The following is a 15,714-nucleotide window of genomic DNA, read 5'->3' as shown; positions in this document are numbered from 1 at the left end:
TCTGTGGATTTTTCCACAATTCAGAGCAGTTCCTTTCTCTCAGCAATGGAAGCATACTTAGCCAAGACACTACTGATCTTGGTAATGGATGCTGAGAGAAAGGACAATAAATGAAATGACATTTCATTCCAAAATCACTCATTTACATACTTAATGCACAATGATCATAGAATCAAATAATGGTTTGGGTTGGAAGCAACCTTAGAAATCACCTAATTCCAACTTGCCTGCCATGGACAGGGACACCTCCCACCAGACCAGGTTGTTCAAAGCCCCATCCAACCTGACCTCAAACACTTCCAGTGATGGGACATCCACAGCTTCTCTAAGCAACCTGTTCCAGTGCCTCAACACCATCGGGTAAAGAGTTTCTTACTCATATCTAACCTAAATCTTCCCCTCTTTTAGTTTAATACCATTCCTTCTTGTCCTATCACTACACTCCCTGACAAAGAGTTCATCCCCAGCTTTTCTGTAGCCCCCTTTACGTACTGGCAGGCCCCTGTAAGGTCTCCCAGAGCCTTCTCTTCTCTGGGCTGAAAAACCCCAACCCTCTGAGCCTGTCTTCAGAGGAGAGGTGCACTATCCTTTTAAGCATCTCCCTGGCCCTCCTCTGGACTTGTTCTAATACATCCATGCCTTTCTTCTGCTGGGAACCCCAGAGCTGAACATAGTGCTCTAGGTGGAGTCTCATGAGAGCAGAATAGAGGAGGGAGAATCCCCTCCTTTCACCTATTGGCCTGGCTTCTTTTGATGCTGATAACAAATCTATTTTGCAAGATAAGGTCCAACCTGGAATTATTTTAACTGTTTATTATAATTAATTTAAACAGCTATATATTCTACAAATCAGTAGTTATGGACCATCTCTCTTTATTTGTGTGTAAAAAAGAAGAAAGAAAGTGCTTCCAATATCTTCACGACCTTCTGACTCAGAAACAATTTCAACTCAGAACCAAGCTGTACGTCTATGTATTATGTTGGAAGAACAACTTGAATAATAACTTGTTTGGACAGTATCATGAGTTCTTTCATATCCATGAGGAGACGCCTGTGAGGCTGAGGACACATGAGTTGTCCAGTCTGGAGAAAAGGAGGCTTATTGCTCTATGCAGCTTCCTGAGGAAGGGAAGTGCAGAAAGGTGCCAGTCTCTGCTCCCCAGTTACTGGTGACAGGAAGAGCACAAAGCTTTAACAGGAGAGGTTTAGACTGGACATGTGGAAAAATTTCTTCACTGCACAAACACTAGAAGAGGCTTCCTAGTGAGGTAGTTGATGCCTAGTCAGTGTTCAAGAGATGTTTGGACAATGCCTTAATCATATTTTAACTTCTGATTATCCCTGAAGTGGTCGGGCAGTTGGACTTGATGATCTTTGTAGGTCCCTTCCAACCAAACAATTCTAATCTAATCTGTCCCTAAATTTTATGAACCGAAGACCAAGAAGCTAGGACAAGAAACTCAGCCTGCTTTTGACAGCCTTGTACAGACCATACATAATAAATAAACTCCAAAGAAAATATGACTGTGCATTAGGAAATAATTACCTTAATATTTCCTAATAAACAAATGCATAAACAATGGAATTAAAGCAATAAATCATGTAGTTCATACCAGGCTGTCCCACAGGACTGGTGAACCATGTAGACAAAAATGGCAGGCCAGACATCCTCATAGGGGCTGATGTCAAAGTGGTATCTAAGAAGAAAGTTTCAGATTGGTAAGAAAAAACACTCTTTCTTAAGAAAGTGAATATGACTAGATAATGTATATCTGACAGCATGCACTTGTTTCTGAAAATACACAGAGTATATCTACCTGACTTTACAGGGTATATCTTCCTTCAATGTAGATTAATATTTTTCTAGTAAGGTCAAGGCAACTATGATGGTTAGCCTTTGGCTTTGTTTAATTAATAGAAGCATAAACCTTCATTTAAGAATCCATTGTTTAATAATGTAAAACAATCTGTGTTCACTCCTAAAATTTACTTTTCTCCCAAGAATTGTAAGGATGGTGTGTCTAATAATACCTTTACTATCTTTTTTCCAAAAAATTTCTGTCATGAATTTGGTGAGACTTGCTTTAATTTCGATATAGCAAAAGTCACCTTTTACTGGCTAATAGAAATTAAACACAAACTTCAAAAATCAAACATTTTTTTTTACGACTGCATTTTTTATGTTTCATTAGCTAAGGACTTCCCCTCTCTCAGTATCAACATTTAGGCCTAATGCTAGGTACTTGCTCAGCAGAACTGTTTGTCCTTTGATTATTAATTAACCCTTTTCTCTGCACCTGCTGTGCTGCAAGTCTTCTATTTACTTTCCACTGAACCCAGCTAAACCCTTGCTCATGTATGTGATGTACTGAACAGCACAGCAGATGCAAGAGAGCTGAAGGTAGCTGAATTGCTTGAAAAATGGTTAAATGTATTCAGAGTTCTCAAACTAAAGGATGTTAATATAATTTAGAATAAAACCTGTCATCTTTACAAGTAAAAGTCATTTTGGTGAGGAGGTGGGTTATGTAATATCATCTAACAAAGCATAAGAAATTGTGTTGCAAAGAATAAGCTTCTGTTAGGGTGTAATCCTGCAGGCTGCTAATACTCCAGCTTTCAAGCAAATCACTTCAGCATGTAATGAACTTTAACCGAAAGAAGTCTCTGTTAAGCATATGCTTGCATGCTTTCTCAGTCACGGCTGCAGTGTATAACACTTGACAGGAGCGAGCTCTAGAGATCAGGTTAATGAAAACAGTTTAGATTTTGTGACTCAAAACTGTGGAGTTTTGATTTTAGGCACCTGGTCACTACAGCAGAATTTATTATCCTGGGTCAGAAATGGTGACTTAAAAACTGAGGTGAGTCCCAATGTCAGTACTGAGGGGGGAATACAAATCAAACAGATAAAGGCACATCTTCAGCACATGGAAGACCCATGAGATCTGATAGCAACTGAATTATTTCAGAGAAAGTCTTAGATTATTCAGATATTGCAGACTAAGGAATGGAAAGTCCTCCAAATTTTGGGCTGTAACTTTAAACCTTAGCACATGGGACTCATAACACTGAATTATCTTCAGAGGTTTAGAGTTCTGTATCCATTTTTCCCTCCTTTGAGAAACACAGAGGCAAAAAACACAAAGGCAAAAACAAAAACAGGGAGGAGCTGAATCTTTTATTCTAAAACATATAAATGGGGATGACGGCCTGCATTTGATCTTAACTACTCATGTAACAACTCAGCCTCCTTTCTGGGTCTGAGCTGGTGGTGACTTAGGAGCACTGGAAAGTAAATTCAGCTCTGCAGTCCTTAGATATAAATTAATACTTACTGCAACTACTGTAGATATGCATGCCTATGGAAAATGCTACCAATCTAGGTAGGTATTATTTTACATCTTTGATATATACAGTTTGCTCATAGGTCATAAAGTTTAAATAGGTATAAGATTGCAAGAGATAAACATATATGATATTGGGATAGTTCTATAATGAAAGTGCTTCCTACAAAACCCTCAGCTATACTGAGGGAACAACAATAATATATTTCACAATCAGATATCAGTTGTAACTGTTGCTATATTGAAAATACACTTACAGTTCAATTTCTTTATAAATATGTGGAGGCAGTGTACAGTGCATTAGGTTTTGCCACTCTTCTGCTGTACAAACACTGTGGTAGGATAATTTCTCCATTGTTACACGGTAAATACACTCTGAATGGCGAATTCTGTGGTACATCTGAAAAAGCAAAGTCATTCATTAATGTGACATTTTAATCAAGTGAAAACACCATTTATTTCCTGTATTCAAGCACATATTCTTAAACTACACATTTGAAAAAAAAAAAAAAAAAAAGTTAATGATTTTGGCTGCCCAACTTTACACATCAGAAAAAATAATAGGAAATTTGGAACTTCTGAAAAAAATGGGTGTTCAATCACATTATTCAGCACCTACTCTCTCACAGATACAAATCTAAGGCTTGTCTGACTTTCCACTGTGTCTAAACTCTTCTAAGAAAAAGAAATAAAGTTCAGAAATTAAAAATAGAGCTTAAATTGTGGTGACAGAAATAAAACTGATGGTGGGGCACAATTCATATTTAGTGTCACTACATAAATTCAACTATTAATTGGTACAAATAACTGCAACTTATGTACAGTAAAAAGCACAAGAGGTGTTTTTCATACCTACATTACTATGCAGTAACAGTGAAAAATTAATACATTTAATTACTCAATGGTTCAAACAGCCATTGTGGACATGGCATGTTTTGTACACAAGTGAGGACAGAACAAAAGTAAAGGAAAATTCAGGAGCAGCATGCCCTGAATAATAAGGTTCACCATTTAAAATGAGTAAATTCACACACAATGGACTGACTGTATAGGTCCAAGTTTCATTTATATGCAGGCCTCTTTACTTGTCTTGAATCATGTGGAACATGTTTAAATAAGTGTAGATAAAATTTACTGCATCATAATACTGACAGTATGATGTAAAACAGCTTAATGTAAATCACCAGCTTTAACTGACATGGTATCTTACCTCCCATGAATATGACACATTTCTTCAGCATTGCATTTTTATTGCATTTTTGTACTTACATAGTAATGACCATTAAATTGTTTGCACTTTCTACATGAATAGTAATGTTAGAGAAAATAAAGAGTTTAAACACAAAAATAGTATCCACTCTTGGAAGCGTGGGTAATTATGACAATAACACAGTATATAAATGTATAAATATTTTTTAATATTTAGAATGGAGAGAATGCATATAATCTCCATCCCCCTGATAAATTTTTAAAACATGTGATCTGAATTTATAAAATTAAATAAGAATAATATTTTATTATTTTTAATGAAATATTAAAATTATTTTATAATATTAAATAAGAATAATATATTCTAATGGAAAAGACTAGACAGTTATAATTCACATTTCAGTTTGTTCTCTCAATTTAGCTACATAAAACGGGTGCATCCAGAGTACAATTATTTCAGAAAGCATCAAACAAATCCCTACTTATCTATTAAAACACAACTATTCAGTAAAGAATTCAGTGATTCTTCAATGATTCTGTTTCCTTATTAATTCAGTGGAACAGATTTATGGATTTTAGTAATCTGGAAAATCAAACAGTAGATTAAGATTCTAAATTTTAAGACTGTAACAGTTTACAAAACTGTAGATAAAACTTACATTAGCACAGTGTAAGGCTAAAGCACAAAAGACTGCAAACATTTTAAAGTTGTTCTCATCAGTTTTAGAGAAGGCACTTCCACTTATTTTGTTCACCATTTGCACAACGCCTATTACACTTCCTCGGCTCACAATAGGCATGCACAGGATATTTCTGGTTGTGTAGCCTGTATAGAGGTCTACTTCTCTGGAGAGCCAAACAAGAGAAAAAAAAGAGAGAGAGAGAGAGAGAGAGAGAGAATATTATTAATTAGTATCTATTCCTTGTTCCCTAGAAATGTTGGTGTACAATACAGCAAATAGTTTTAAGGTAGATGTAATTAGTACCTGCATGAAGTTCACCTCTAAAGTTCTCACATATTTTCATCTACAGTGTCAGAGTTAGAAAGAACTTTTAAATTCTTTAATCTCCATTTGCAAGACAGAGAATAAGTATTTCCTCAACTGTATAGATGGAATATTCAAAAAACTGAATATGTTTAAGTATTACCCATGACTTTGTTAGGAAAAATATATATATACACTTATTTATTTTTTCTCCCCTAAAACCATTCAGATTCCAGGATTGCTAATATAGAAAATCAGCAAGAGTTTACCTAACTGGCAGAATTCCATAAAAGGAAATCAACAAATTTTTTCTCCTGATACTTATGTTAGATAAAAAAAAAAAAAAATACTTTTTTTTTTATTTTAATATCTTAAAAATACCTCCAATGGCAAAAACATTTAAAGGGATATCTATAGGCTTAATCAGAGTATCGCAGCTCCATGAATGCATCCTAATGTGAAACTTAAGTAGGAAATTTTAAGTACACTGAGTTAGGTTTACTGAGCTATCTGTTTTACCCTTATGAATAACATGCTACCTGTTAAAGCGTGGATCTGCATAGGCATCAGGGATGTTAAGGACTTCCCCCGTTCTTGCCACTTGACCAGCTATTCCTTTTTCTATAGAAAATCTGCAGAAAATAAAAAACATGTGTTAGCCACAATATGAACTATTTGGAAAAGCGTTTTTCCACTGGAGTCTGTCTTGAGCACGGTAATGGATATTTGTTCCCAATCAGCGTCATTTTGATGCTTTTAGGAGAAAAATCTTACAAGACAACAACTAGTAGTAAATGATAAAATAAAAGGCAAGTATTTAAATAGATACTTTCTGAAAACATTTTATATAACTATAGAGTTGAAAACAAAGGATGCCATAGTATGACATTTTAGTGACAAAAAATTCAATGTCTTCAATAATGCGGGAGGTTATGTCTAAAAACACGACTTTTGTACAAAACCTGACTTGAGTTTACCTTCACAAGCTGTCAATTTTATCGTTGCTTTTACATATTCACTGGTTATTCAAAGGGCAGGTGGATTTCATAAAAGTAAAGTTTGGAAGAAGACCAGTGGAAATGTCAAAACTAATCGTCATGTGCATTTGCTATGTACACTTCAGAATAACTATCGTGTTTCATCTCATGACGTTCAAACAATACCGTGATACTAACCGTACCACTTAATTACCACCATAAAATTAAACACAGCAAATATATTCCAGAGTTGAATCAGAAAATTTAAAAGTCTGTATTGCTAAGAAATAATTTTCAATTCCTCGACATAGAACAGTTATGGTATACAAGCACAAAACATTTTGTGGGGGAAAAAAAGCCACATGGAACTCTTTTAAATCTAAGCATACCTCCTGCCCCTGCTGAAGCTGGTGACAAAGCTGACAGGATTTCACCCTGTACACCTGTATTAGTTTCTCCTGCTGTTTCTTATGATATGAACATTACACCAACTCAGACCCTTTGCTGATGAGTGACTCAATGTCACTTTCTTACAGATAATTAGGTTATACTTTTCTCTCAGTATACATCACCCTTGAAATGGCTCATACTCTTGTAACTCAGTCAACGTTTCAATAATTTTCATGCAGAAAAGACAAAGATATAAGCAAGAAAAGCAATTATCAAGGAGTATGAAAGTGTATGTTAAAACAGGCCACCTTCCTACTGTACACCGCCTCACTGCTTGTCAGTATGTAAATTGCACTAATTTTTGACTCCTTCCACTTGCACTCATACAATGTAGTAAGTGGGAGTAAGTTTGTCTAAAGGAGTCCAAATGAAGACATGAATCACATTTCACTTTGGCCCAGAACTTCAAAAGTAAAAGGAGGAATTGAAAAGAATTCTGAGAAATTCACTGCTGCCTGAGTATTTTAATAAAATTTAAATGCAGTATATTGTCGTATATTTTTAAGAAGCTGCAGGTTTCAAACCTGTATATCTATTATTTGTCATTTTTGAAAAGTGAAAAATGTTTTAATTACTTTTGCATTTCACCTCTTTCATTGAAAATATTCATACATGTACAAACTATACACTTGTGGCATGAACCAGAAACACACATCAATTTCACCATTCTGAGCACACTTCAGAATCACAGCTCTTTGAAAGTTTTAAAATACTCTAAATTCACATGAGAAAAATTTAAACTAAAGTACTGAACCTAAAATCTTCAAAACCAATTTTCAGTTCATACGAGATTCTACGTATGCCTAATCCATCCGTAGGAAGTACAAATTGTGTTTCCTTGCTTTGGATGTGCTTGAATAGCACTAATTTCAATTCCTCTTGGGAACCCTCTTGGGAAAAATTGTCCCATACTGGCAGAACTATGGATTAGGTGCACCTTTACCTGCACCTTTACCTACCTCAGAACACCTCTGTTTTTTTCCCAACATGATTTCCAAAAGGACCGCCTCCGGAAGACGGCATTTCCAGGAGTGACGTTATAGCTTCAGAGACGTTGTTTCGATGGCACTGCAATGTCATTCCCAGAAGTACTACCTTCTGGAGGCGGGTCCTGGTGGGAATGATATCACAGTATGACAAGTATTGTCAGGGTACCTGCAGATAGGCACAGAGACTGGGTAATAAAATGCCTGCACATCTGTAGTTATAATGAAACAGCATTCTTCTGCTAGCTACTCTTACCTTATTTCTTTGGTCTTCTTAAAAACCGGTTTCCCATCATTTTCTTCTCCAATATCAAAAAGGTCTGAATACAGTTCCTTGTTTTTGTGGTCAACCTGGAAGAGTGCACATCTATCTGCATTCACCAGGTTTTTTGCATATATCTACAGACAAAAGACAAAACTAGAGTTAATGGTCATGGGTTAGATTATCTTCAGTTATTTGTCTGATAAAAACATAAATCCTTAGAAGTTTGAAAAACTTATCCAATGTGAAAACCTGGTTGAAGCAGCATCCACCTTCACAGCAATATTTTAGGACACAATTCAAAAGGAAAGTGTGATATGCTTTTTCAAAATTTTCTGTAAATTAATGTGATCTTTCTGAGAAATGCAGACCTATCTTTAGAGGCTTGAATGTTTGCTAAAAGAGAAAAGGCTTTCTAATTTAACTGTATTTCAAGTACAAGGAATGCTTTTCATAATGGTACCTTTCCCTCTATTTTTAGAAATTATTCATCTTCATGTGATTTTAAATAGACAGTATATAGCAAGATTTAAGAACATTTTTTTGGCTTTTTTGTGTGTCTTCAGTGCAAATATAATGGTGAATATCCAGTGAAGGAAGACATAACAGAGAGTCTAGTGTTTGTTTCTAAAAAAAAAAAACAAAAAAAAAAACAAACATGTAAATGTGCCTGTGACACTCAAAAATAAACAGAGGAAAATTAGAAATGTCATGATAGATTACCACTTGCAGCAGTATGGGAAATAGATGCAAACTCCTGATACTAGGGACAGTTCTTGGACAAAAATTCAAAAATTGAGAGCTAGTAAGTTCTTCATGAACTAAATAAAGGCCCCAAGATACCACCCATAGTCAAGTACCACAGTATAATAATATACCTTCACGGCCTTTATCATACTTCGAGCTAGGTACTTTCATCTCAGCAAAACTAATCGCCAGTCAGCACAGAACTTTGTCCCAGGAACACAGCAGAATTTCACTGAAAGGTTTCTCAGACTTAGGATGGACTTTCTGAGAACACTAGGAAAGCTAGGAAAGACTGTTGATTGTGTCACATGAGTATCACTGTGTTAAGATACATACTCAGGTTCAAGAATGTGCTCTGTCCTATTCAGGTACATCTCCTGCTTTTCTTATCTGCTCAGAAAGTATAGTAACTGCATATTATAGAAAGGTCTAAGGTGTCTTTCTCTCTCTCTCTCTCTCTCAATTGTACATGTATATATTCAGTCAAAGAAAGAGACTAATTATGATTACTCCTTCGTCTTTGGTGTGTAGGACATGCAGGGAGGACAGCTGAGACTTCTCAGGCCTTCTGTATGAATGAACTCTTTTTTTTTTTTTTTTTTCTCTCTCTCACTCTCATCTTTCAAACAATAACAACAACAAAAAAAAACACCCAGCCTAAAACATTTCATTTCGTGTTAATGGAAGTAGACAAATGTTAGACCTTTGCAGGAAAAACCTGTGAGATGGTAAATCACTGGCTGTGAAGCTTTACTCCACTGTCATATGAGCTATGTAACGTGCACTGCACAGAAACCATCTAGACTTTACTAGCTGGAGAGCTCTCCAATATTGAAAGAATCTGTGGCTAGAAAGATCCTGCTGTTTTCTTCTGGTCCATCAGAGCAGGGTAAAACAGGGAGAGTGCAAGCTAAGATATAACTTTTGTGAAATATTGAAGTAGTGAAGTGAAACTGACTGTCACTCTTCTGTCCCTCTGAGACACAGAATATGCCACATAATGATACAATCACACTCTCATAAAATGGCAATGTGTGCAAATGTAATTCAATTAATTGGCCCAAGAAACAGCCAACTACTACAGATTAAAAAGGAAGCTGAGTATGAAGCATCTATACAGGCTAAAATGCAGAACCAGGATACAGCCAAGTGTCTCTGAAAAGACAAGGAAAGAGTAAGCATATTTTACTGCCAAACGTGTTTTCCATCAGAACTCTCTTCACAGTGAAGAACAGGGAAGAATATGAATATTCGTCCTCAATGCTGTATGTTATATTACATCAGTTCTTTTAAATGTTAAGCAATTATTAAGCAGTTCATTTAAACTGGAAAAGTCAGTGTTCAGAAATGTATCCTATGTGCAAAAGTCTTGACAATGTACTAACTAGAATAAGACAAAAACTGCAAAATATTTTCTATAACTAATTCAAGTTTCTAAGTAAAAGCACTTTTATATTGTTTGCATTTTTTGTTTCTTGTCTTGGAATACTGCAGCTAAGAATATCACTTTGAAGATTAGGGCATATGTTGGAATACTCTTGGAGAGTACATTTGAATATGCATATTGAACTAATAGTATCAGAGATATGATTAAGATTTACATTTAGGGAAAAGAACTGCAGTATTAAATGAATGTGCCTGAAGCTAAAAAGTGTAATTCATTTCTTAAACATTCAAAATGTGCTACAACCAACCAGTCCACCAGATATTTGTAGACACTGTTCAGGAAATAATTCCAAATTTGAAAATGATTCAAAAAATTGTAATCTGTTTCTTGACTGTACGTCATGTAATTCATTGATTAAACACAGTCTGTTAGCTATTTCATTGGATTTGGCTTTCATGTTGTTTTTTTTTGTTTGTTGTTTGTTTTTTATAAAATATTGACTGACTCTTCTGTTATGTCTGTAAATACTTCTGCAAAGCAAAGGGGATGTAATGTCTTGCACATCTCATTCAGCAGCTGGAACAAATACGCTAGAAATAATGTTTGACTTCCTACAGACAACTTCCTGAGGAATGTTTTGCAGCATGTAGAAAACTTGAATTTAGGAGAAAGGACAACAGGTTGAAGTAATAAGAAAAACAAAAACCTTTTTGTTACAAGTTTCAAACCTTCAACACGCAATAGTAATGACATAGTTCAAGGACAGTATTGTGTCATTACTTATGAAAGCTGTGAAATGAAGTTATTGCAACAATCAAAATCGAGCTGACACCTTACTTTCCTCTTCCATATAGAGATGTTAATTTTGTTTGTATTATGTATCCATCACAAACAGCTCAGACATTTCAATGATGTGTAATGTCTTACTTTAAGGAAAGGAGAATGGAGGATTTTAATAACCAAAATTAAACAAGTTAGAAGGGAAAAAACAGAACTTACCATTATATGTTCAAGTAGAGAATCTATTGCAACTATATTATCAAAATATGTTCTGTAAAGAAAGAAGACTCAGTTAATATTTGCATTTAGCTAAACACTTCTCAAATGACTGTTGTGGGCTCTTGTTGGGCTCTTTTCAATTAACTGAATAGTTAATAGAAATAGGTGAGAAAAAATGTTTGCATCTTGAAAACCATTTACTTGCTTTCTATTGCACAAGGAATTCAGCAATGGTCCTACTAGATCTGTTCCTTTAAGCCATTATTCAATAATGACAGAACTCCTTAGAAAAAGAAAAAGACTACCAAACATTGTCTGTCTTGAATTGAACAGGCCCTGACTGGGCAACACCAAAAAGGTATCAAAATGCTTTGCCATCTTTTACACACTTAAAATTTTAAAAGGAGAAGCAAAAAGGGAAAGCAATCCAGAAGATATACATTAAACCAAAAAAAACCACAACCATCTCTTCCATTGTTCACTACAGATATATAACATTATCTGCACATGTATTCAAAATGTCTCATTAGGTTTATGCATAGAGGATTATGTACTGAGAACTAATAAATACCATGTGTTGTAACTAAATTCGTATCATATTAATCTACTTAAATACTATTTAATAGTATTTAAAAGCAACAATTTATGAAACTTTTAATGAGTATTCTTTATTAGCCCGGGTGTTTGCATATTGGTGTTGCAGAAGACTAATCTTGTGACTTAAAAAAAAAAAAAAAAAAAAAAATTATCTCAGTTTCACAGTGAAGGGGTAACTGCCCAAGGACAGCCAAGAACACTGAATGATAAAGGTCAAGCTTATTAGTAAAAGAGGCCTAAATCAAATCTTCCACATTCCAAGTCTTAATAACCCTTGGATTACAATGCTCCGAAGAGACAGAAAGACATTCTCCCATGGCCTTGCACACATATACAGCTCACTTCTGTTTGGGTCTAGTGAAAAGGTATATAAAACATATAATACAGGTGTATAATACAATGTCTTAAAATTTCAGAGACATGAAGAGGTGGAGCACTATATACCCTGCCCTTTCTACAATGTTATAGAAGATGTCCTACTGACAGTGCATAGTAGTTAATTTCTCATTGAATAGGAAATCCTCTTTCCATATAAGAACATGTACAGACCGTGTCTAAAAGCAAACTGAGTATTTCCTTGCCAGTGCAATTCTTTACCTACATGAAATTGATAAAAGTGTTAAATGATATTCCTTTTTTTTTTTTCTCAAAGCATAGGCTTTCTTTTTTGTTAAAATTAAAATATTCTAACAATTGATAATGCTATTTTCTAACAATTGATAATACTTTTTTTGCAGAAAAATCTATTAAATATTTGCAGTATTTATTGTAATTTTTTATCTTAAAATTTTAAAATATAAAATTCTTTAAAACAAATTCAGTATTATTTACCAAAAGTAAATTGCCAGCCACTAAATTTGGCTAGATTAATCCAGTGTTCACAGGTAAACTAGCTCAGTACAGATGCTAGCAGCAGACAACCACTGTGCAAAGGAATGTAATGGTGCAAGACACCACAGCAATTGAATAGCTCTGACAAGGGAATGATGAGAATGCTCTTTAGGAGATACACTCTAAAAATAAGCTGAAATTAAAAAATAAATAAAACAAACAAACAAACAAAAAAACATTTCTAGGACCAAAATGTAGGAAAAACATCTGGGTACAGCCTACTTGCCCTCCATGCAAGAGGCAGGCTCCTTCCACCAATCTATCATCTCCCATTGCGGCAGAAGTGATTCAACTCCCTGTATTTGCATTTCTGAGTTATGGCAGAGGCATGCTGGACATCCTTTAATCCTATCAGCTTGAGAACTATTCATCAAGACCCAAAAAACAATACCACCAACCCTTAATTATTTTAATTTACTATCTCTATTGTTTAAAGATGCTTGCAACAGTAACAAAGGAAAAGGGATGAAGGACAAGAAGATCGATTAGAACACATAATTGACTTCACAAGTTTTAGAACAAACTTTCATACTTCTACATGGTTTTCAGCTTAATCTTTCATTTATCATGATGAGAAATTAAAATAACATATACCATACACAGTTACAGTTCTTTGAAAACAAAAACAGAGTCTCCAGAAAACACAGAGATGAACAACCGTGTGACAGTCCTGATTCTTCAAGGTTATACCCTTGAAGTGTGTATACTTATGCATATATACTTATACATGCATGTAGAGGTCAAAAAATTAGGAGGGAAGTGCTGAAACAAATTGACTAAATTTTCAAAAAATCCATACAAACCTTCTAAAACTGACCCTGACAAGAAATGACACCTGTTTATTCTTTTGGCATGCAGAGCCACGTTTAAATCCAACGGGTGTGGGGGGAACAACAACAACAACAACTTGCTAAAGACCACAAATGTAAATAAATTCTATACATTATAACTGGATTTTACATTTTCTTCTGTCATAGGAATAAAGCAGTATAACAGCAATACACCACTGCCACCTACATCATTCATTCTTAGCTCTGTGCTGAAGTTTTTCTGCCCTCTTCACCTGTTCAAATTAGAAAGCTCATCAAAGTAGACTGATGAGGTTATAGTGCAAATCATACTTACTTCGATACATCAAGCAAGAAGTCATTCAGTTCAGTCTGTTTGGCAAGGCCTCTGCACACCTGTGGAAGAACAGATTGTGTTATCATTTGTTCCAGGGGAACACTGAAGTCAGAGGGAACCTGAAGTCATGTGGTCTACCCATTTGATTTGTATTAAAAAAATACCACTCCTAGTGTATAGATATATTACACCATTGTATAAAATTAATAGTAGGATTTGTGTATTGGGCTTCAATCTTAGCTATCTCTTTTGTAGCCTAGTAGTTAAGGCCTAATTCCAGATCAGAAGTCCCACATTCTTCCCAGGCAAGAACCTGGGTAGGGTGAGTATTCTCCTTTGGCCTGCAAGAGCTGAAGGGAAAGGAATGAAAATGAACAATGAGCAGGCTTAAACTAAGTTTTTTATGTTTTGTTTTCTTAGATGTGAAAGACTTTACTGTTTAAGAGTGAGTCAGTATTATAAAGTGATGAGAAGTTGCAACTGCATGCAATTACAATTCTACTAGTACACAATAACCAAGGCCAGTAAATTCTTTCTGTATGTGCCAGGGTGAATGATCACACTAAACGAAGTAAATGATTTCCAGCAATGAGGTGGCAAATATTAGTCTTGAAAAGAAAAGCAGGAAATTTTGTGCAAGCCTTCTGTGAGGTTCATAAAAGACATCTTGAAAAAAATAATGTAATAATCTTCCTTCTGTGACTTGACAGATGAACTTGTTTCAGTATCTTCTGAGTGCTGATGGAATATGTTTAGATTCAGTGCTACTATCTTCTGTTAGCTGAAGGAACAATACCTCTCAGTAAAGCTGTTGGGATTTGCTACAGGAGATAGCAGTTTGTGGAGCTTCATTAAGCACATCCTTAGTTGGAGTAGCTGGAGAACCATGAAGCAGCTAGCAAGGATAGCTTAAAGCAGGCTTAACTAGCAACACCTAATAATTTCAAACTGATTACTATGTGAGGAACCAGGCGGCCTGGCAGTTGCCTTCTTCCAAACAAAACAAAACAAAACAAAACAAACAAACAAAATACTGTAAAGTTGTTACAATTCCACTTCAATAATTATCTATCTACTTCACTAAAATTTCTTTTCTCTTTAAAATCAAAGGAATAAAAAAAAAATGTTATTTATTAAGTCATTTGTTCCATGGTTGCAAGTGGAGAGAACTATATCAATAGACACCAGAAACTTAAGCATACTTTTTCAGGATCTGGGAAGGGCCTTAAATCAATGTTTTAGTAGTGACACCATTTAAGTTTGAACATAATCCATATTTCTACCAATCAAGTCCTGGCAGAATGGCTACATAATGAAAAAAAATGAAAATCAACCCACACTTACTTGTACTTGATGTATTGCTACTGAAGCCCATGCAAGATTTGCTGTTGCAACCTGAAACAAAAGAGAAAACAAACAAATCTGAACAAACATTGAAAATGTCACACAATTTACATTAGATTTTAGATTTTTCTCTGTATAGCTAAGTGAATTAGACAAAGACAGGCAGCACCAATTTGTGAGGAGATAATTATTTTGTGAAAATCTCTGTATACTTGCAATAGCTTCAGTATCAGTAAGATACATTCAGACACTGGAGAACATTCCTCCACTTCTGTCATAAAGGTGGTTATCATTGCTCATAAGCAATGGTATTGGCAACCCATCAGGTCAGAAACATAACATCAAAACAAATGTCCCATGAGTCAAGGACATTAAAAATTATGTTATGTATATTTTTTTGAAAGACA

At 35.0% G+C, this 15,714-nt stretch overlaps 1 protein-coding gene across 2 annotated transcripts in view; it reads right to left on the bottom strand.

The window, feature by feature from the left end:
• The window catches only part of PDE10A (phosphodiesterase 10A), a gene marked incomplete at its 5' end in the record, with an annotated part of 178,855 nt that overhangs the window by 31,498 nt on the left and 131,643 nt on the right, over positions 1-15,714 (bottom strand). For both annotated transcript variants that reach the window (XM_082756336.1, XM_082756337.1), the window contains 8 exons: positions 1,614-1,697; positions 3,605-3,747; positions 5,216-5,402; positions 6,082-6,174; positions 8,212-8,354; positions 11,351-11,402; positions 13,964-14,022; positions 15,308-15,358. In XM_082756336.1, the coding sequence (XP_082612462.1) occupies positions 1,614-1,697; positions 3,605-3,747; positions 5,216-5,402; positions 6,082-6,174; positions 8,212-8,354; positions 11,351-11,402; positions 13,964-14,022; positions 15,308-15,358 (812 nt within the window). The remainder of the gene's footprint in view (positions 1-1,613; positions 1,698-3,604; positions 3,748-5,215; positions 5,403-6,081; positions 6,175-8,211; positions 8,355-11,350; positions 11,403-13,963; positions 14,023-15,307; positions 15,359-15,714) is intronic.

The sequence above is a fragment of the Aythya marila genome, assembly GCF_965140915.1.
Source record: "Aythya marila genome assembly, chromosome: 3".
In the NCBI taxonomy this organism is placed as follows: domain Eukaryota; kingdom Metazoa; phylum Chordata; class Aves; order Anseriformes; family Anatidae; genus Aythya; species Aythya marila.
This window is presented reverse-complemented; position numbering and strand designations above follow the sequence as displayed.